The sequence below is a fragment of the Cryptotermes secundus genome, unplaced genomic scaffold (assembly GCF_002891405.2).
Source record: "Cryptotermes secundus unplaced genomic scaffold, Csec_1.0 scaffold344, whole genome shotgun sequence".
In the NCBI taxonomy this organism is placed as follows: domain Eukaryota; kingdom Metazoa; phylum Arthropoda; class Insecta; order Blattodea; family Kalotermitidae; genus Cryptotermes; species Cryptotermes secundus.
In genome coordinates, this window is record NW_019742446.1 from 1,887,970 (window position 1) to 1,912,174 (window position 24,205).

A 24,205-nucleotide genomic window follows, 5' to 3' on the forward strand; every position below is an offset into this window, starting at 1 on the left:
GATAATAATAATAATAATAATAATAATAATAATAATAATAATGATTCGCCTGTTATTCTTACATCAGTTCGCCTCAAATAACAGAAGTATTTATTTCACGCTTACTTCACATTTAAAGACCCTGCTGTTCTTGTAATTCTCATTGTGTGTCTTATCATTGTCACGCAAGGAGATCTCCTGTACCCTTATGACGAGCTGCTACTGCTTTATGAATCCCTTACTCTGGCAGTCTGTAAATGGCACGGCGGATCCTTTCACTGGCGAAGAAGAGCTATTAAATTCTTTCTAGTTTTTTTTTATCAGCAGTGAGATAGGAACCAATGACCATGGCACTTACATGCAATGCAAATTACGACGCTCATATACAGTTTCCTAGTTACAGACACAGATGCAAATTATTCTTTAATGTGTTAAATTTGCTTTCATGTGGTTTCATTGTTTCTTCGGTTTTATGGCTCTTCGTTTTTTTTACAAAGTTCATTAAAACAAAGAAATGGGCAGGAATGACCCAGTAATGACAAATTAAAACTGTGTTCTTTACATTCCTATTTTCAAAATCTGTCCTGGATACTAAAGAATTTCACAGCAGAACGTAATAGAGCATCCAATCCTACATTATTAATTGCAATCATTCCTATTTTCGGCCTTTGTTCTTCTCGAAATGCAGATGGTATAACACCAAACGAACCATTCTTCCTTTGCATCATACATCCTGGTAGTTTTCTCTACGATATACACAAGTAGGATCCGTTTTGTGCAGACTACCCTATTTCAGTGTCAAACTCAGCGTCACGTTGGGCACGTCGTTGGCTAGGAAACCGGGCTGTTGCTGCGTGACCGTAAGGAAAGAGAGACAGTGCGACCTTGATAATGCAAAGTAATTGAAACACTGATTTGTTCGGGCTATGAAATCGCTCGGATTACTGGATTTCAGAGGAATAATGTACTTTTAGAACATTTGTTTATGTAAGAGATTTATAAGTACGTTCTGTACTCAAAGAGCGGCCGAAATCTGTAGACGTTCGACTACACGTTAGGCTTGGGGCAAGCGGTAACCGTGTTACACTCTTCATCCTCCAGAGATGGAAGTACGTTAACGCGTCATATTATGTTCCCTAATAATGAACTATTATTGAAAGGAAGTAAAATAATTAAAGTATATTTGTAATTTCTGGAGATATCGATTTTTCTTCCTTTTTGGGGGGATGGGGTTACCTGAGTTCCACTGTATTACCATCAAAGCCATGTAGGTTTCAAATTTAGTTGAAACCTTGATTGAAATTACCGTATTTACGCATGTATAGGCCGCGTGCGTGTATAGGCCGCAGTACAATTTTCAGACAGAAATTATAGAAAAAATAATTTTCTTGGAATATTATTTCAGGAGTAGAACACCCTGTATTACTAATTATGAATATATTTTTTTTTAAATGAAGTGTGATTTCGAATATTTCGAATATAAGCCGCACCCCAGTTTTCCTCTTGAATTTTTGGCAAAAAATGTGCGGCCTATACATGCGTAAATACGGTATTTGTCATCCCGTAATAAGGCCTATAGCTTAAGAAGACTCCGACTTCCCGATAAAAAATGTCCCAAAACTTTGAACCCAACACCTTCTCAGTGACAGAGACTGTAAAGTGGACAATTTACTGAAGGCTGTTAAGTTGACCATTGAAATTACACCACATTTCCGTAGTCATTCTTTTTCTGGGGACAAGCCAAGCTTCCATTCCCCGTAAGGTCGTTTCAGTCAAGGACTTGGTAATTAAGACCACAGGACTCCTTGGTTGAATACAATGCAGGAAGTAAAAACCAATTCAATCGCAGTTTCATAGCTACGCTGTAATTCGCTTGTAATCGCTACGTCAAACAGCAAAGCTTAAAATTACTCGTGTATTTACTTAAAATACGCGTGTGCGAATTGCGTGTCATTTGAAGGTGATAAGAACGTAGCTTTAGGCGGGCTTCTAGGAGCCGCTGGAGCACCTTCCGCAGGTTGAGCAAGTGTCTTGGAAACGTGCTGCCAGTCACGATGACTTGTAAGTGTCTTCATTAACCTCTCAAATGTCGCCGGAGCTTTGGAGAGGCCATAATGCGTGACCATGAACTGCCATAGCCCTTGAACCGTTCAGCATGCAGTCTTCTCCTTGTCGTCCGGGTGTAGAGCCACCTGCCATTACCTCATTTTCAGGTCCAGAGTGGAGAACCATTTAGATCCAGCCAGCGTGTCCAGAGTATCGTCAGTCTGGGGCAGTGGGAAACAGTCCTTCCTTGTGACATCATTTAGTTTCCTGTAGTCCACACAGAAGCGCAGGCCCCCGTTCTTCTGGACAAGAATGTCAGGGGATGACCAGGGGCTTTCTGACCCTTCGATGACTTCACGGTATTGCATGTCGTTGAGGAGCACCTCACCTACCTCTCCCTGTTTTGCTAGGGGCAGCCTCCTCTGGGGTTGGTGAATCGATTGGGTGTCTCCTGTATCAGTACTGTGGTATAGAAAGCCCATAAGATGAAGCTCGTGCCGAATTGCTCTAACCAACATGTTATTGCCCTTTATGTGCCAGCCCTTGCTGCCAAACCACTTTTGGAATTATTCACGTTACTTCTAAGCTACTACCGTTTGTGTAATGTCAATACACTTGTCTTGTATTCAATGGTATCAGGTTTGAATATCAGTGGACCACAAACTATAATGACTGAGGTATGCGTTTCCTTGAGCTTTCTTACAACTACTGGGATAATTCATTGAAACAGGCTATGATTGTACCTGTACACCGACACAGAAAAACGCGCGCGCACACACACACACACACACACACACACACACACACACACACACACTAAACAGCCATGCCCTGAGTGGGTTTCGAACCCATGATCCTGGTTTCCAAGCGAGCGAAGACATTACATGCCTTAGACCACTTGGCTACCATGACCGACAAGAGTACCATGTAGCGTAACATATATGAGGTAAGTTATTTATAATGATACAACCACAAGGCAGTGCATGGAACACAGAGACTGAACACAGCAAAAGCAACAGAAGTACACACTACTGACAGTCATATGTAATGTCTGTAAATGCTATGATAGAAATAACAATGACACACAAGTAGGAAGTACAACTGACATACCTCACATAATTTTATAATATTAGACAAAATGTTACAAATCATATTTCTAAAGCAATTTTAAGGCAATTCCTTTAATGTATGGCTTCTGGATATGACTCATTTCATTTATTCATGGTATTCATGATATGTATGATATTCTCCTTGACCATTGCGAGATGTAAATTACTATAACTTTTTGTTTTATGTTTTGAGTCAGTATTGTTGGCTTGGTTACTGATGCAGCTGATTGGTCCCGATTTTTGATTAATATTTCTCTTAACTAAATCAGTCACAAAATTGATTAATGTCATCTCTTTTTTACAGAAAACCTCATGAATTTGGCCTTCTCACTAATGGGCATGTGCGTTCGAACTTTTTCACGCAACATCCTTGTAAACAAACAGAGTTTGACAAAATCTACCTATACAGTAAACCTCAGAAACAAGGTAACAATATGTATGCTAGTAGCCTAGCTTCTGCTCTCTCTTAATTCAGTACGTGCATCACATTTTACAGATTCTACTGTATGCAGCAGTAAGAAACTGGCCTGTATTACATGCAGTTCAGATTTTAGTCAGAAGGAAGCTCAATCTGTGATTTATTAAGATCATGACCTTCTGCATTTCCAGCCTTACAGAATGGACTCACAGTGTCTTGTAACACACATAGATTTATTCAGTGTACTAACTGTAATTGTATGCAAGTTCTTTAGTTTGTAGATAATAATGGTTGGGTAAGCTGTAATGAACCAGAACATGCCACTATGACCACTGTAGGAACAAAATGCAAAATGCAGATGACTATGTGCTGTCTTTATGATTATGATAATCGTTGTGAAATCTTTCATTTTATATTATTTTTCCAATACTGGTCAGTTTGTGGAAGTTAATGCATGGAAATGAATGGTCTATGCTAAACACTTTGCACAAACTTTTGCATAGTTGTGAGAAGAGAGGTCTACATAGCAATACATACTGTCTAGGACTACACTCTGTAAATAAGTAAAATGTAATCAGATTTATCAAAAAACATACCCCTTCATGTATATTTCCCTTAACTTTAAAATGTAGAGGTTTGTAGGCCTAGGCATCGGGATTGGGCGTTAACATTTAGGAGTACCAAATAGGACAATTATTCAGAGTGATCAAATGTTCAAAATTGTATGCAGACCTACAGAGAGTATTCTGAAATGAGTATTCTGACTAGGAGACATCTAAAATATATGCCTGCATTAGAAACCTCAAAATTATTTTTTCCCCATAATTCTCCTTATGCATATAAGGAGTAGGGATGGCTCATTTGGTATAGTAATGGGCTGCAGGCTGGATGGCCAGGGTTCGAATCCTGGCAGCCGCAAGATTTTTGTCTTCTCCACAACATCCAGATCAGCTCTGGGGCTCACATAGCCACCTATTTGGTTGGTACTGTGGGGGATTTCCTTGGGAGTAAATTGACCAGGTTGTGAAGCTCACCACTCACCTCCATCTAGTGCTGAGGTCAAGGATGTTGGATCTATACCACCACTCCCCCATATGTTTTCATGGCTTAATTAATTAAGCACAAGGTCAACTTTGCCTAACCTTACCTATGCACAAAAGTGTGTTTGCATGTCAGAAACAGAAGGGTATCAAGATAGATGGTCTGATTATGTAAGGTCTCTGTAATCTGTCCTCATTTATTTTAAATATATTCTGATAAAATAGTAGATTAATTTGTGCCTAAATTGTATACTTGCCTGAAAGAGAGTCCAAAGCAGGACAGACTTTTTTCTGTACATCTATTAGGCACTTCACTCACTTCTAACATTATCTGCAGATTCTCATCTTTACTGTGGTTTCTGCCATCACCACTGGATAATTGAGCATTAATTGTACTGGATGTTGTATTTGTTACTTCAAAATGCATGCTCGGGTTATAGGACTCATTGCCTAGGTTTAAAATTCCAATGCATTCTCCCACTTTTGGTAGAAGTAACATTATGTTCACTCATGAACTTTGAATATTAATGTAATTTATTCTCAAAATATCTTTGTTGTAATAAACCTGAAATATGTCTGACGTCAACTTCAAAATAGCTGTTGAAGAACTGGAAATTGGATCAGCATATCTCTTACAAGATATATTCAGTAATTTATCAACCTGATTGGGAACTGAAAACTTACCTCAATTTTATTTTCCAGTATAGTCCCTTTCCAATGTAAAACAGTTGCTCCACTTCAGTCCTAAGAATTGATTCACTCACAATTGAAGTCAACTTGTTGAGCTTCTGACAAAGTAGAAATGGCTTCTTTCATTTCATGACTCTTGTAAAAGTAGCTTTCATTCTAATGGTTTCTCACCCTGAGAGACTTGAGAGTGTGCTGAGAAGAATACTTAATTGAGAGGGGAGAAAAGACAATAGAATGGAAAAAAAACTACATAGTGAGGAGCTTCAATATTTTGTACTGTTCACCAAATGTTACTGAGGTGATCAGCTCAAGTAGGAGTAGGTGGGTGGTGTTGTGTAGCACTCATGAAAAATGTATAAGAAATTCTTACCCAGTTTTAGTCAGAAAACTTAAAGAAAAGAGACAACTTGGGGGAACTAGGACTAGCTAACTCAGGATAATATTAAAATGGATTTTAAACAAGCAGATTTTAGGGGCTGCAGAATGGATTCATGTGGCTGAGGTTAAGTATAAGTGACAGGCTCTTGTGAACACATTATCTGAAATAAACCTGTAGAGTTCTGTAGAGATATTGAATTGGTCGACTTTCTGAATGAATATTAATTTTGCTAGAAGGACCCTCTTACATGGAGTTAGAAGATTACTTAGTGAGCTAGTTAATTTTAGTCAAATATCTCATTATGGCAGTAAATCAATCTTTATCTCAAAATCTATATGTATTCAAATTCAAGGATTTAAAAAAATGAACCCGCTATATATTAACTGCATAAAACACTCTACGAATTATTTCATTTCCGTTTTGTACTCATTATGGGGATGCATGATGCTGTTATTGTTATTGGTTATCTGCATGTTTTCCTAGTACCTTGCTTATAGGCTTATAATTACTATGTGTCTTATACATGTCGCTTACTAATAGATACAGACATTAATATCAGACTTTTCATACACATAGTAGGATTTCAGAAATTGAAGTTGAAGTACATATTGTGACCTATCAATACTCCAGAAATGAGATATTCTTTGATTTATCAACAGTTATTTTGGGGAGCAGTTTCCATTTTTCATCAAAGTAGCCTTATTTCCAGCTTTTCTGGCTTGTGTGGTTTGGCATTGGGATTACTGAAATCATCTTTCTGCCTGGATCTCAAGTAAATTGAACTCTGAGTGGTGTGTGTGCGTGTGTGTGTGTGTGTTTTACTGGAGCTGTCAGACTGCTTTACTGCTTCTGTTCACAGCTCTAAGGAAACGCATTGTGAAGTCAGGACATTGTCAGCCAGGAAGGACAGTATTATCTCTCTTTCCTGCCCTTAATTGGTTGCCAAAATATGAGTGGAAGGAAAACATTATGAGTGATATAGTGGCAGGTTTTACAGTGGCCATCATGCATATACCACAAGGTAAGAGTGCTTCTTAAGTGTGTAATTCTGAATCTTATAAGAAATGATAAAAGTGGCCTGTGTAATGAAATAGTGCTGCCTACATTCCATAAATGCATTTGTCTATAAACAACTTCTGTCCTGACTCTATTATTCTTTATACTTACTACAATTAAAGGCTATTCCTGCAAAGTAGTTCCCTTGCAACCTGATGCAGTGAGTACAGGGCTTCTCCCAATACTGGATATATCTATGGATATATATCCTGACTGTGAATCCATGAGTTTAATCTGTGATTTATGTATGACTGTAATGATGTAATCTGCCCTTAAGTACTGACTTAAAGTATTGGAAAAATAAAAGAGTGGGGTATCAGTCCTCACTCTATCTGCTCGCAACCCCCATCCAACATAATTTTCCAAACACATATACACAGCAAATCACAAACCCACACATTTTGACTTTGAGCATAGTGAGAGTATGAACCTCTGAAACATCAGAAACATTGCCCCCACCCACACAGTGTAAGAACCTGAGAATGTAATCCACAGCAACAGAGGTACTGTACAAATGATACTGATGGAAAATTTGGGGATGAAGAAAACTTGTGTGAAGATGATGTCCAAGAACCACACTAACAACCGACTGAAGCTGGGAAAGGAATTTATGCTGAACTGCAATGGATTGAGAAGAATAAAAAATGACTGAACAAAGTCATCACTGCAGGTGAAAGTTGTGTTTCTGGTATGAGCCTGAAACAAAGCAGCTGAGCATGCAATGGAAGCTTTAGACTCACCGCCACATCGAGAAATCTTGGATGTCAAAGTCAAAAGCCAAGACAATGTTGATTCATTTCTGTGACTGCAAAGGGATAGTGTGTGAAGAGTTTTTTTCCACTTAACCAGAAGATTTATCTCCAAATTTTGGAATATCTGAAATGGTGGGTTCTCTGTGTGAGGCCAGAATTGTTCCCTGACAAGTGGTTCCTGCACCATGAGACCTCCCCCCCCCACCACCACCACCACCACCACAAACACACAAACAAACATGCAGGGTGTTCTTCATTGGGGGGTTTTGGTGAAAAATCCATTTTGGCCCAGGAACACCTGGCTTACTCGCCAGATCTTGCTCTATGTGACTTCTTCCTCTTCCCTACCATGAAGAATCATTTGAAGAGACCACATTTTGAAACAAGGGAAGAGATTCAGAAGGTGATGATGGCCGTTCTAAACAGCTTACAGGAGAATGACTGCTGGAAGTGCTACAACTGCTGGAAATAACATTGGAATCCTTGTACAGCTGCAGAAGGGAACTGCTTTGTAGGAGACCACTGCAGTTCAGAGTAACATTAATGCAGTGCTGCCTGTAAGTACAGTCTCACTATTTGTCAGACCTCATAAATAACCAAAGAAATAAACTTATGAGTAACTTGTGCCAGTGTTTCTTTACTTTCATAGACTAAAAGTATTTTAAAGAACATAGGTAAGCCACTGTTAAGGAAATACATTTCTGGGTTACCAATATTGAGCCATTGGTTTCTTAATGTGTAATAGGAAACTGAAAAGCCAGTATATCTTTTCAGATATCGAAATGAATAAGGCATTCATTACAGGCGGAGAGTACATTTAAAGAAGTTATTATATTGCATGTTACAATTCTGCCATAAATACAGTTTCTCCTGATCATGTACAAGAGAGTGATGTAATGGTACTAACTAAACCAAATACATATCTTTGAGTTATTTCCATGTATAAAACACTGATTTTTATAGCGTACATTTTTCAGCTTAAGTGATGAATAAAATATTTTCTTTTTCTTTAGTTTAACAATAATCACTTAATATTATTATATGGCCAAATTAATTTCTATATTAACCAAAGTTTTATGGATCCTTCACTATATGAGCCCTGATTCTAATGATCTGGCATTAAAATTCGATGATTCAGCACTTCCAAAATTAAGTCTTAACACCATGTTCAGCTCAATGTAATGAAATTCATATCATCAAAATCATTTTTCTTAAGATCTGTAAAAAAATTGTCTGTTTCTATCAACTTTGGTCTCTCAAGTGTAGCTGCCTTCAAGAGAGTTCTCCAATTAAATTATGTGTTTGTTTTCTCCTGCATATCCAGCCCATTGAAATTGTTGTCAATTTTGTATATTATTTATTTTAACTGCAAATGGGTTTTTACCTGGTGGCAGTGGTTTTACAATAAGACACAACACACAAAGTAACACACCATGCTCAAACAAAACACAGCACACAAAACTACACAAACAAGGACACACTACGCACAATAAATACAATGCCTTCCCTTCATTCCACTTCACGACACTTCTGTACCTGTCTCATCCTCACCACAATGACAATGTGCACATAACTAGGACATTACAAATCACAGAGCTCCTCATTGTGTAATTTTCCTCAGTTTCCTACTTCATTCATGTCTCTTTGGATCTAAGTATTCAGGGGGGGGGGATTTTATTTCATCTAATTCTAAGTTACATTATCACCTGAGAAGAATAAACACTGTTTAAAATCCAGCTGGCTAATCATTGATTTTCAGCTGTAGTTTAGAGTAAGTACCAAAGCAAGTGATGCAGTTTATCTGAATAAACTGTATAAAAAACCAAATTTGTTTCTCATATGCTTAATACTGGCAAGTAATAATATGGAACACACTTCTGACAGCATATAGAGCCTTTATCCTTTTTTATGTGCTTATGAATGCTTGGTCATGGATTTGAATGGAAAATACATATTAATATCAGATCTGTGGCGATATGAATTTATTTGACAAAATGTAAATGCCATAAAGAACAGAAATTCTACTCAGTGTTAGTACTGCAGTTGACATAGAAATAAACAAAGAGAAAACCGGGTTGGAGAGACTAGAGATTTAATTCATTGTCAGAACTTTGGTTTTGGCACTGTGAAACCTTTGGCCTCTGGTACCAGAGTTATTTAAAACATTTAATAATTTAAATTGAAAGTAAAATAATAACTTGGAGCATAATGTTAAAGTATAGAAATGAATCATGCATCTTTCATACACATGTGTTTGTATGTGCATACTTTTCTTTTTCTAGGAATGGCATATGCACTGCTTGGAGGAGTACCCCCTATTGTAGGTATATACATGGCCTTCTTTCCTGTTCTTCTCTATGTGCTCATGGGTACATCACGTCATGTCTCAATGGGTTGGTATGGCTATTTAAAATGCATTGAAGTTATGAAATTGCATGCAATAAGAAGTTCGTACTTTTAAGAATTATGCTGAATGGTTCCTTACTTTTTGAAGAATGTTGATTCTTCCATCAACCAACATGGCCAGAATGTACGAGTATATTGGCAAATATGGGAGACAGATGGCACTTGGTGAATACCATAAAAGAAAATGGCCAGAAATGCAGTTAATATTTGGCTGTATTGAAGCTTTCTTAACTCTTGAATTGAGGTTGTGTAATGTAATTTATCAGTGAGAAATGAATTTGATTGCTTTAATTGGCTTAGGAACTGCTCAGAGAAGCTTTGATTATTGTGATCATGACAAATCAAGATAGTGAATATCATACAACAAACACAGTGCACTCTACTAAATTTACAAATTTAGTAGAAACTTTTCTCGTACGTCTCCATTCATCACACAAAATAGAAAATTTTAATAAATTTATCTTGAAATGTTTCAAGCATAGCAAGTTGTTATTAGAAGTGTCCCATTTAAGGATGGAGAATGCTTTATATTGTGTTTTTAGGAAGAATACTAGAAGTCACGTGAGATGGAAAAAGTCATGGACACTTATGACAGTAACAAAATTGAACCAAAAAACTTTTCCAAGTATGCTTTTGTTTTTAGTTAAGAAACCAGGGCCTGGAGTTAGTTTTTTTATCAGTGGGCAAGTTAAAAGTTGTCATGAAAAGACATCAGACACATTGTGATCACTGTTTATTAGAGGATAAGAAAAAAAAATTATTCTGTTCACAGAATGCCAGACACCACATTTCTTTGCAGTAAGAATCACATAAATAACTTACATCTAATAGGATAATATTAGAATTCACTCTACATGTACATAGAAGTCACGGTCATGGTATTCATCCCATCTCAAAGGTTTCAGGTTTTGCAACTTATTCCAGTGATTGATAAAGCCAAAGTTATGATGTGGGCAGTTTAGGCTCACACAAAATGTATGCCTCATATTAAACTGCAGGTTCATACTGCCAATCATTGCTCTTTTCATCATCCTCCAATTAGACGTAACAGACTCAGCTCTGCAGGTGGTTCCACCACAGACTATTTTTTACTTCACAGGGCACAACAAGGAGGGGCAAGGAAGTAATTTGAAGCTGTATAAGAATCATTAGAAAAGTTCTGGGACACAGACTTGAACTGACAGGCATAGCTGACAGTTCAGGATGTGTGACTTCAAAGTAAAATTCCTTGCTATTAGACCCACAGCAGTTAACAGCTCACTGACTGCCTATTGTAGACAGTACAAGCAGGAATATTTCACAGCCCTACAAGCAACATGGAGCTTGAGAGAGAACACTTTCATGTGGCATATTTATAAAACTTCAAAAAAGGTCGAAGTGAGAGCCATTCTCTCACATTTCTGGTTTTTCAAGATATATGTCCTCCATTTTACTCAGTTTTATGGTAGTTTCAGAATTCAAGAGAGAAAGAAAATCTCTCAAGAGTAATGACAGGAATGAGAAACTGACCACAGGAGTGACCAGAGACACTGTGTTCAGATAGAACTCACATTTAATCATAGAGAGAAACTGAAGTGATATCAGACTTTAATTATAATTAATTAATTAATTTATTTATTTATGTGTATTTCCATAATCTTACACAAATGACCCTGTGTGAGGAAAGTTTGATATTGATGAGTCCCTCACAACCAGAGAGAAGCTTGAAAACAAACTTGAGGCTGTGGAATGCATTAAGAATGATGACTCTTGCCCAGTTTCTGTCACTGTTATGGTCAGTGAGACACGTGCTACTAATCTGAGCCTGAAACAAAATGTCATTTGCATCTGTGTCATCATCACTTCCCTCATGAAAGTGAAAATGCCAGGAGGTATTTTAAAGAAGACAATGGCAACATTTCTGTTTTTCAACAGATATTTATGTGGCTACCATTGCACTTGAATCACTGTGTATTATTATGGCACAGTGATACATGTCAGTTGGCTTAAGTTGTAGAGAAGATTGAAAAAAGGCAGGCAAGAACAGTAATGCAGATACATAATATTCAACATACAGTTGTGACTTGTCATCTTGACTTCTTGCTTCCATCATTCAGAGATTGCCTCCAAGGGCCGAATTTCTAAAGCCCTGAAGAGATCCTAAATGCATACAAATGGAACTTATGGCCATTCCATAAAACAAGTGGCACCTTTGCTTCCAGACTTGGTTCAGAAGGACAGAATATTGCACAGAATATGAGGCTTACTTTGAAAAGATATAATTGTTGAAATAAAAGTATCATTGTTAGATAACTAGTGTATAAAAATTCTGAATTATCTTCATTACAGGAGACATTTACCATAAGCACATTTCAACTTTTTATCTCAGAATTGAAATAATTTTTCTTAGAGTAGAAGCCTGATTAATTTAAATGCCCTTGAAATCCATAGTGCAATACTATGTTTTGCCATTTTGATTGTGGTTATAGAGTATTTAGGTATACTATATCATATTGTGTGGGGTCCATTCAGCCTCGTGAGGATAATTGAGCTATTTGAATGGAAAAATAGCACCTCCAGTATAGAAAACTGAGATTAACGGCTGTGGGAATCTGTTGTGCTTACCACGCACCACTCTCTATCCGCAAAAGTTGGCACTAACTTCGCCGACGAGCGGCGGTCGCTCGGTCGGTCGGTTGGTATAGTTTACTCGTACTTGCGGACTTAAGGCCATGGAGTTTGTTTCGTATATCATATTGTGTAGTGGAAACGGGTTAATGCATTTATTATATTTAGTGAATGACCTCCCTGTGAATGCCTGTGGTTCTGTATGGGTGTGAAACCTGGTCTCTGACATTAAGGGAGGAACACAGACTGAGGGTGTTTGAGAACAGGGTGTTGAGGAGAATATTTGGACCAAAGAGGGATGAAGTGACAGGAGGTTGGAGAGAACTGCATAATGAGGAGCTTCATAACTTGTACTCTTCTCCAAGTATAACTAGAATGATCAAGTCAAGGAGGATGAGGTTGACAGGGCATGTAGCACAAATTGGAGAGAAGAGGAATGCATATAGGATATTGGTGGGAAAGCCAAAATGAAAGAGACCACTGGGAAGACCAAGGCATAGGTGGGTGAACAATATTAAATGGATCTTAGAGAGATAGGATGGGATGGGATGGTATGTTATGGATTGGATTGATCTGACTCAGAATAGGGACAAGTGGAGGGCTCTTGTGAACATGGTAATGAACCTTCGGGTTCCATAAAATCCTGGGAAATTCTTGAGTAGCTGCAGAATTGGTGGCTCCTCAAGAAGGGCTCAGCTCCATGAGGAAATAAGTAAGTAAGTGAATGACATTTGACTCTAATGGAAGCCTTAGGCTCATTTTCCTTGTGTCACTTTCTACCTTTGATTGTAACTTATGTCTGTGCAGGTACATTTGCAGTAGTGTGTATGATGGCCAGCAAGTCTGTGCTCACATACTCTGTCAGTGAGCCACCTGTTTCAGTGTCACCATGCAAGAATCTCACTGAACTGAACAGCACAGATCTAGCAGTGATACTTGCCAGTAAAAACTCAACAGATTATACTCCGGTGCAAGTTGCAACAGCAGTGTGTTTTGTTGTTGGTGTATGGCAGGTTAGTAGTTAACCCAAAAGGAACCATTTATCCAAAATATTCACAGGAATAATAATTATAAATTTAGTATGAATGAAATTATTTTGCTCTGTAGTTACTAAAGTGAGACACACATGACAAATATGACAAGTACTCATTTCTTAAAATATTCAGTCCTGAAGGAAACTCGTTAGGTTAACCCTGAAGTCTGGCCACTTCAGCCAAAAAGGGATGGTTTTATATATCAATATTTTAATGGTTTTTTAACATGTTAGCTAAAATAATCCTTGTCAGTAGCTGAGTGATGTGGGAGTGATCTGTGAATAGTTACGTAAACTACAAAAACAGATGTTGAAGCCTGAACCACATAGAAATTCCTGACCTTAAATTTTCACCAGAGGAGTAGTAACGTTAGAAATTTCTGATCATGGATCTGAATGTTTCATAGAACCAGTGAAAGTAATAACAGTATAACATAAATTGTTGCTCTTGCCAAGGTGAACATAAATTGAACCAAATCCAGATAACTTTGTACACAGTTTGAACAAGACTAAAACATCTTTAATTAAAACTTATCCCTATATGTATGTTCATATTACTCTTACAAGATGCCTAGTGTACCTCAACTCGCTGAAATATATCCTTTCATGTGGTATGCATAGGTTCTGTTGGGAGTTTGCAGATTAGGGGTTCTGAGTGTGCTTCTATCTGACACATTGGTCAGTGGCTTCACAACAGGGGCAGCAGTACATGTCCTTACATCACAGGTCAAGAACTTGCTGGGTGTGAAGGTGCCACGGTACAGTGGCCCTCTGAAGGTTATTTATGTGAGTGTTGTTTCAGTTCATATGCATGGAATTTTATCACTTGTATATCAGTAACTGGACTGTGTGCAGTCATTTTACCAGTTTTTTCCATAGTTGTGAACTCTGACATAGAACATAAATTTCAACTGTTGAGAAACAAACTTAGAGAAATTATGATAGGCTTGATATGTAGTTCAAATGGGAGGCAGAAAATTCATACAGATTTCTGATTAGGAAATCTCATGGAATGCAGGTATGAAGAAGACTTGAGTAGAGTTAATGCTTGCTGAAATCCCTATTTATCCAAGCTAAGCAACATTGACTGTGACATTATGTAGGAAGGGTGGCCTGAATCTGCCCACCGCTCTGCAGTAGATCTCCTCTCAGACAAAGAGACCAAGCTTCATCATTCTCTGATGATGAAGGAAGCAACACTCTTGGGAATCAACGTTCATTCCATACTGATATGGCTGATCATCTAAGAAAACTTAATTTCATTTAGTCTCATGAATGTTCCAAATGTTATAAAGATATATTTATACAATTTGTGGCCCATGCTGAATTTTGGGGAAAATATTGTAAATGAATAAGAGACATTTAATCACAATTTCTGAAACTATTTAAGAAGATCATCAGTTTGTGTGTAAATCTTTATATATGAGCTTAAAATAAAAAAAATAATTTCCATATATAAGCTAAAGTTGTCCCTCTGCTAATTAACCAGTGTTCCATGGAGAAGTATGGGGGAGTTAATGTAGAGATCCATGTTTCTTGACTTTGGCACTAGTTTGAGGTGAGTGGTCAGCTTCACTACCCAGCTGCTTTATCCCCAGAGAAAGAGCCCCTGGTATCCATTGGATAGGAGGTTGGGTGGGCCTCAGAGCTGGTCTGGACAATGTGGAGAAGAGAAAATTCTCGACCTTACCGGGACTCAAACTCTGACCCTGCAAATTCTGTATAATTATGAATACTAGATATGAAAAAACTCAGAGTACGTTTGGGCACTGCATGACTACACAACCAGAAACCTGTAAGGACAGAAGTCATTTAAAAAACAGCTTTTTCAGACTACATACTAAAATGTACTAGTCTATTAACCAGTTAAGTGTATATATTCCATGTTTCTAGCTCTCCTACAGTGGGACATTAAAACCCCTGGGACATTTAGTTTTGTTACTGCAGCATTTAATGTTATAATTGTTGCTCCCTTTTTAACATTAATATCTCAACCATGTGTCATTATAAAACTATGAAGCGGATAGTCTCTGAAAGACCAATTATCAGAGTTTATATATCTATATCTTCATTTATGTAGCCATTACATTAAAGTTCATATATATTTTTTCAGAAAAATACTTTACTTTTGGCTCTATTCTCAAAAAGTACACCACTGTTGCCACTGACATGCATTTCTGTTCCCAATATGTGATCAGACAGATATGTTTGACCCATGCACATTTGCTATATGCAGTCCTGATCATCACCACAGAAGCTGACTGACAAAACTGTCTCCAGCCTAAACATACACTCACATGTTTGATTATTGTGACCCTGCCTTAATGTTTACTTGAAAAAACTTGCACCCAATACAGCTATCAAGCAATCAGCACCTTCCTGTCACATTCTGAAGTAACTAGAAGATCTAGCAAGCCCAACTTACAAATTTGCATTCCTGGCTGTCAGTACATTTACAGCAGTCTAGCTGGCACATGCATGATGTGTAGAGACGTCATACCCACTACGATACAGAGTACAGGATGACTCGTTAAGATGTCTTACCCACATAACTACTTAAAATCTCAAAATTGAATTCTTTAGGATCCCAATAATTTTTATATTTCTCTCAGACTGAATTCACGTTTATATTGATCAGGATATTATTTTTTTCCATTACATCATAGTATTAAGGTATCTGAATTTCCTTTTCCATGATCATGCATATATCTGTTTCCAAATACAGTCTCCTTTATGTTAATTAATTCCACAAATATGTTTCACAGCATAAAAGAAAGAAGAAAGGAAATATAAATTTAAATTAAAATATAAATAAATAGATAAATATAATATTGTTGATATTTACATATTTTTGCTTATAAATAAAGCATCATTTTCAAATAAGTTCTGTATTCCTAACTATTTTGGTTTGTATATGTGGATATGTTTTTCCTTGTTGCACAGCTGATAATGTTGACTTCCAGACAGTATGTGTTTCATGTGTGATACAATATTTATGATGATGTTAACAAGTTCAATACTGATAAAATTAGCAGGTCTGGGTTATCAAGGTCATTTTCAGACAGCTGCGTTACTAATTTTGTTGTTTTACGAAGCAGTTCTGTTTTTATTTCAGACATACATGGACGTCTTCCAGAATATTGGCCAATCTAATCCAGTGGCAATTGGCATCTCTGCAGTATCCATAAGTGTTTTGTGCTTATACAATGAAGTACTCAAAGTGAGTGTAAATAATAGTCCGTAATGCAAGAACCCCCAAATGTTTTATTTACTATGATGTCATATTCTTCCAGTCTTTGCAAGTTATCATATAATTATTTCTACTTTTTACGTGGAACTGGTTTAACATGTGTAAGATTTGAGGTTCTTATGACAGTGCTTATGCAGATCATTGTTTTCTGAGATGTGATGTTGCATGGCCTGGTAGACAGTTATCATCAATATGGAGGAACCTTTTGCCTCCATTTCAGGGGGAACAATACCAGGCTGCATGGCATTGCATTCCAGAAGACAATTACCTTCATACTCTAACATAGTTAATCTTCTTTTTTAGATGTATTTGCAAGCCCTACAGAGCAATTTCCATCATTTCTATCTTACCATCCACCCATCTTCCTGAATGCATAAAACGACTCAAAAACTACAAAGACAAAAATAACACCGTCTAATGTGACTATTTAAGTTTTATGATCTGAAGACTCATCACCCTTACATGTTTTGATCCCTATGGATCATCCTCAGAGGGCATCAATACTCCTTTTGGAAACTACTATTGCAATAGATGTTAATTATATACGTGGTGTGTTCAAAAAGTATCGAACCTTTGGTCGGCAGAAATACATTTATTGATTTGGAGGTACAAAACCCTAATCCCCTTCAAAGTAGTCTCCTTGGTAATGCACACACTTCTCCCGGCGCTTCCGCCATTGTTGGAAACACTTCTGGAACGTGTCTTTTGGAATGGTGATCAGCCGGGCCGTCGCATTCCGCATGATGTCTTCTCTTGACTGAAATCGGGTTCCTTTCAGCGGCATTTTCAGCTTGGGAAATAGCCAAAAGTCACACGGAGCCATGTCGGGGGAGTAGGGAGCCTCACAATCCACAGGGATGTTGTGTTTGGCGATGAAAGTCTGTACTTCTTTTGGCTTATTTTGGACTTCATCCATCGTCTGGTATGTAAAAGACAAAAGACCACGACGTTTCGGAGACTGGATCTGTCTTCGTCTTCACTGGAGGTGAGGTCCAGTGATTGAGACTAGCTCTTTCTAACGGGCCCAACTGAGCAGGTTTATCCTTCCCTACCCACCTGAAGACGGAGACAGATCCAGTCTCTNACAGATCCGGTCGTTTGCACTGCACAGCATCACGAAGGCGACGAAGGACCTCCTGATAGTATTTCTTTGTGATGGTTTAGCCTTGTGGTGCATACTCATGATGCACAACCGCACGGGAGTCTAAGAAAACGGCCAACATGACCTTGACATTGCTGCTGACCTGCCGTGCTTTTTTTGGCCTCAGGGATGTCGGATGTTTCCACTGTGATGACTGCATCTTGGTTTCCGGGTCATACCCATAAACCCACGACTCATCGCCTGTGATCACGGTGTTCAGAAAGTTGAGGTTACTGTTTGCATTGTCCAGCATGTCCTGTGCGATTTCCAGACGGCGTTGCTTCTGCTCCATTGTTAGCAGTTTCGGTACGAATTTCGCGGACACTCTCCTCATGCCCAAATCCTCGGTCAAAATTGAATGTACCGATCCAATGCTTACCCCTATCTCGTTCACAAGTTCTCGGACTGTGATATGACGGTCCTCCATGACCAAAGTCCGCACGTGCTCAATGACATTCTCATTTTGGCTTGTTGAGGGTCTGCCTGAATGCGGTTCGCTGTCCACTGATGTGCGGCCATCTTTGAAGCGGTTCTACCACTTCTTTTTCCGTGAGTTGCTCATGGCATCGTCTCCGAAAGCCTGTTGAATCTTGCGAATGGTTTCCACTTGGGTATTGCCAAGCTTTTGGCAAAATTTGATGCAGTATCGCTGCTCATGTTGTTCCGTCATTTTACACCTTACTGGAATCCGACGAGCACTCACTACATGTCCTCACTCATAGGCTGACTGCCAGCGACTGACGCTTTCTGCAGGCGGGAAAAAATTCACGACCGCACATGAATGTCCCCTCCAAATCTCCACTGAAGGGAGATTTACACAAGAAAGAAGAAGGTTCGATACTTTTTGAACACACCACGTACACATATAATGTCTGAAATGCACAACGTACACAATGTACACTGATTGACATGTTCAGAAGTTTACTGCACCACATACTAAGTCTTCTCAGGCTGCTGTGTCTTCACCAGTTATTGTTTGGTAACAGGTTCCAGTGCTGTAGGTACTTCATCTTCTGTGTTCATGTCTGTACTGACCTGTGACTCTCTCACAACTAACTAAACTCAAGATTGTCCTGCTTATAACACCTCAGCATGGCCCGCACAGAAAACACCTCTCCCAGTAGCTCCTCCAATGTTGCATCACACAGCTGTCACATGGACTGTGTGTGTTAGGAGTCTGTTGCAGCCATTACCTAGCAACTGCAATTGTTTACAGAGTCATTGCCTAGCAACGGATATACATGCTACAATATTCTTGTCATTTTTGAAGTTCTAGATGCACTAAAATAACAATGTTCATCACCAATAGGGTTGGTTCCTGTCCTATGGAAGTAATTTTTATAGAGTAATTTGGACTGTATTGATACTTCGGTGATCTCAAATTTCACATAAATTTGGTATTGTGCAATGAAGAGCAGATCTATAAAATATATTACAGTCTCCCATTTCGCTTCAGAAAGTGAATAGAGTTTACTCTATGAAGTTTGCTAACAAAAGGAAAGCCTATATGTTTTTAGTGTAAGATCAGCCAAGTGCCAAGGTCAGAGTTAAAGTATCATGGACTGCTCTGTGTAGCACATTTAGTGACCACGCAGTTTGACTCACCAGAAGTGCATTTGAATGGCATTCAGAGAGTAACCAGTCAGAATCATAGCCATGGTCCCAGCCATCCTCATGAAAGTGCTCGTGATTTTCATAATTCCTTGCAGGAAACTCCAGTGCTTGGAACAGGCACTTTTTCTTACTATATATTTTTAGTTTATGACTTTTCAACAACAACTATATGGGAATTTTTTCTCCCGCTTCAGTACTGTGTCACTAATATTTGATATTAATAAATGCAACATGGTGTCAGACACAAGCACTACAGAGATATATGTTCTGATTGACTTTTTACATGTTTCAGCCCATAATTGGAAAGTGGTTACCTGTTCCTCTGCCTATAGAACTCTTGACAGTGATTGCTGGAACACTGGTATCCATGTTCCTTAACCTCACTGTTAATCATAATGTTACTGTTGTAGGGGAAGTACCAACAGGGTAAGTACCATATGTAGTAATGTTGCGACCAAGTAAAGCAGTGCCTGCCATTCAGAAATGGAGGTGAGGATGGGTGTTAAGTTTGATAAAGAGTAGAACATCAGTGATGACACTTCATCAGCATCATGAATCTAATTCAGTAATATGGAACCACTCTTCTCAGAAATCAGAAGTCTGTTGTAACAATTTGGATGGGAACCATATAACTTAGAGTGCAAAAATTATGTTTTTGGACATTATCAGTTGTCCTGTCTTTATCTAAAAACACCGTCCTTTTATTTTTCAAAACACAGCGTTTTAGAAACTGGATTCTGTCTCCCACTTCAGGTACAATCTACTCAGTTGGGGCCAATCAATAGAACTAGTCCCTATCTCTGGACACCTGTGACAGCATCAAAGTGGGGTATACAAGCCAAACATAGCACAAACCATCTGTGAGAGCTAAGAAAACATTACATTATTAAATACTCTACATATACAAGGCCTTGCACCAGAGACTATCACAATAGAAATCGTCACTGGAGAGAAGTGGTACTCCTTATGGTGCCAATGCAAGGAAAACAAATTTTCCTACTCAGTCTTCACTTGATGGATTTGTAGTTCCTTGACTTCTGGTGTGATAATGAGGTTCCAGTTGGGAGAGATGTCGAAACTGGGTTGACTGATCAGATGGTCCAGTAGAGACATATGGGCTGATTCCTTCTATTTCCTGTATGTGGTGTAGGGCTCAATCTGCAAGACCTTCGCCTCATTCCAACATATTTTATGGGTTTCCTCATATGCATATATACCTTATGTACCACTCGGTGCTACAGCCCTGGGTGAGCCTTGGTATCCTCTACAACCAGTCTCCACAACCAATGCGTGCTGCCATAGGAATGGACCCACGCATGATGACCTGAGACTGGCTGTTAGGTTTCTGAACAAAATTCTTTTTACAGGATGAGGTTGTTGGCCTCATGCCTAACCCCCAACGTGGATGACCAGGGTATCTCTCTTAGTCTGGCCTCTACCCTTTGACCTTTCCAGCATGGGTTACCCTACTGGTAGTACTACCACCAACATAGCTCTGCAAGTCACAGTCACGCAAGCCCCACCACCATGACAAGGTGGAGACACCTTTGGGGGGGGCCATGTATAACTTACAGTTCCTTAAGCATTATGTAAAAACAATGGTGATCATGAACAAATTTGTTTTAGATGTTTTAGGCATCTCAAAGTTTTAAAGTGACTTGGAATGTTGTCTAATGTGCATTTCTCATTATCTGAGTGGTTCAGCACGTGTTATTCATATCGGTATCTACATCCTACATTATGATGTATATTATGAATATAAACCTTACATCTGAAGTGCTAGGAGAATTGTACATGAATCTTCAATCACAAAGGGGCACTCTTTGCTGAAATGGTTCACTTGAATTGGGTTAAATTTCACTGTTTAGTGAGTGATAATGTAGAGACCACACACTGTATCACAGAAAGTAAATATGCAGCATTCATGAGGTCTGGTTCCCTTGACATATACAAAAATATTAGTGAAATTTTGCTAGAAATTAAGGGCCTTACATCACACAGTTTGATTTGTTGTCTGAGGATGATTTTTCATGGATGTAAATGTATAATTTAATTAATTTGTAACAAAATTTAGGAGATCAGAAAGCTCTTTTTCATTATAATCATGAATATTGTAACTGAGAAGATTAAAATACAAAGTATTTTATTGTTACTTTGTGATCTTTAACTTTACAGTCATGTTACCATTTTTAAACATTACCACTATGTCTTGAGTTTACTTGTGCTTTTGTCAAGAAGTCTTTTATTTTCTTACATTTTGTATATTGCTCATTGTTCACAGGCCAGAGGATTTCCATGCCTAGATTATATTCTAATTCTGAGATGTATTGCTTTTCATAAGTTTTGTACATAAATGTTAACTAGTCCCTATGCTTAACTAATTAAGCACTGTGCCATGAAGACCTATGTGGGAGTGGATATAGAGGTTCACATTTTCTTGACATTGGCACTAGCTGCAGCCATTTTAAATTATTGTATTTCATTTTTTCAGACTACCAGAACCAGTTGCACCACCGTTTGCCTTGATACCCAAGTTATTAGTGGATGGGTTAGTCATAGCAATTGTTGCCTTTTCTGTAAATATGTCCATGGCTTCCATATTTGCTCGAAAACTGAATTACAGTGTTGATGCAAATCAAGAGCTGCTTGCATCCGTAAGTAATGTGCTTCCTTTTAATTGTGTAACTGCACCATGACAGAACCAATATTCGTTTGGGGAGTGTAACCACTCTACTGTCGCTTACTAGTTTAAGTATAATTAGAATGATCAGTAACAAAAAATAATTGCAGGTAACAAGTAATACCCAAGCCAGTGGGACATAGTCACATTCTTGTTTTCAGGAATGGACTTATCCCAAATGTTGATGTTACACAGAGGCACCCCCTGTGGCTTTTTCTGAGAAAAATTGTTCACGAGTAGCAGGCCACTCACTTGGCGACTGACTTGTGACTGCCTTGGTGACTGTTTGGCAACTGTCTTATGACTCTTGTGTCTGAAAACACTGAGGTATCCTGGCCGTCAGTTCCTCAGCCTAGTCACTCCCCCTTAATTCCACTGATTGGGTAATTTTGAAAACTAGGAGTTCACACAATTTCTAGATCTCCAATCAGCTAGCTGTAGTTTGCGACTTTGAACCTTAAAGTCCTAACGTCGTTTTTGACAGGACACTGACATATAACCTGCTTGGCGTTGGTTTCAAAACCGCCTAATTTTAACTTATGACGTGCAGGACCTGTCGGTGATCAAATTCTCAAAGTTTGCTGCTGTGCTACTTTCAAACAAAATTTCTCAGAAAAAGCCACAGGTGGTCCTTCCTGTGTAACATCAAGATTTGGAATAAGTCCATTCCTGAGAACAAGAATGTGACTATGTCCCCACTGGCTTGGGTATTACTTGTTAGCTGCAATTAATTTTTGTTACTGATCATTCTAATTATACTTAAACTACTGAGTGACAGTGGAGCAGTTACACTCCCCAAACAAATATTGGTTCTGTCATGGTGTTGTTACAATTGGTATTCAGCTCACAAACCTATAGAACTATTGCTGACAAAGTTATCACATATATATATATGAAAAAATTAAAACAGTCAATCATAAATAATTTTTTGTTGTTTGTTAAGTAATCATTAAATATGAAGAGAGTATTAGAATACAAACTCGTCATAAATCGTAACAAAGAATTCTTAATTTCTTTCTCCATTTGAACATCAGACCCCACCTTAAATGATGGATTATTTATTCCAATATAAGCTTCAGACATACCTCGTATTGTTTAAGAATTAGCTGTTTTTCTTTCATATCTCTTTCTTATCCATTTGTTTTAAACAGGTGTACAAGATATATTTTTTTTCAACATTTACAGAAATTCCATGGAATAATGAGCTAAGGTTCATGAACTATGTTTAAATGGTCATATCCTTATTGTCTTCACAACTTCATGTTTTCTACATTCCTGTCTACAGACATACTGTTATGATATCCATTAAGATTTGAGTTGTTGGAATTGGAAATGTAGAATCCTCTTAGGTGTTCAAGTATGCAACTTTGGTAAGATCCATCTGTATCTGAAATATAAAATAAGAATACAGTGAACCCATTAGATATATTTTACCTGATGAAGAGAAATGGTTGAACATTTGTGAAATTTCTAATGTGGGAGTTTGTATAAAACATTTTCTTGTATGTTGAAAGATTCCAGAATTGAGCCAATATGAAACTCTGAGATTATATTTTCAAAGAAAAAAGCATCATCAGTTTTGATGCTGGGTATCACCTTTCCTTGTTTCCTGACCACTACTGCATGATTATATATGTTACAGGGAGCTTCCAATATTCTTGGGTCATTCTTTTCATGCCTTCCATTTTCTGCATCATTATCAAGAAGTCTGATCCAGCAGACAGTGGGTGGGAAAACACAACTAGCCAGTGTGGTGTCGTGTCTTCTGTTACTGCTTGTTTTGCTGCTTATCGGACCGTTCTTTGAACCTCTTCCCAATGTAAGTTACATAACCAGAAGCATCAAGTTCTTACTTTAGTGTTGTATTTTAGCGTCCCGTTGCACTGATTTTCATCCATGATATGTATACTATGGCCGTCTTGTAGTGCACTCAGTTTCACCTGTTACCTCACGACATGTTTTGGCAACATAGTGCCATCATCAGGTGCCCTAATTATGCTAATCT

The 24,205-nt window shown here is 38.1% G+C and overlaps 1 protein-coding gene across 3 annotated transcripts in view; it reads left to right on the forward strand.

The window, feature by feature from the left end:
* LOC111873178 (prestin) overlaps nt 1-24,205 on the forward strand; it is a 120,349-nt gene that overhangs the window by 33,323 nt on the left and 62,821 nt on the right. For 2 of the 3 annotated variants that reach the window (XM_033754993.1, XM_023867676.2), the window contains exons 2-10: nt 3,439-3,560; nt 6,521-6,682; nt 9,752-9,862; nt 13,290-13,495; nt 14,137-14,301; nt 16,631-16,735; nt 19,813-19,946; nt 22,012-22,174; nt 23,843-24,019. In XM_033754993.1, coding sequence (XP_033610884.1) covers nt 3,439-3,560; nt 6,521-6,682; nt 9,752-9,862; nt 13,290-13,495; nt 14,137-14,301; nt 16,631-16,735; nt 19,813-19,946; nt 22,012-22,174; nt 23,843-24,019 — 1,345 coding nt within the window. Of the gene's footprint in view, nt 1-3,438; nt 3,561-6,520; nt 6,683-7,895; nt 8,027-9,751; nt 9,863-13,289; nt 13,496-14,136; nt 14,302-16,630; nt 16,736-19,812; nt 19,947-22,011; nt 22,175-23,842; nt 24,020-24,205 lie in introns of those variants that run through there. The other variant, XM_023867677.2, reaches the window with a different exon arrangement.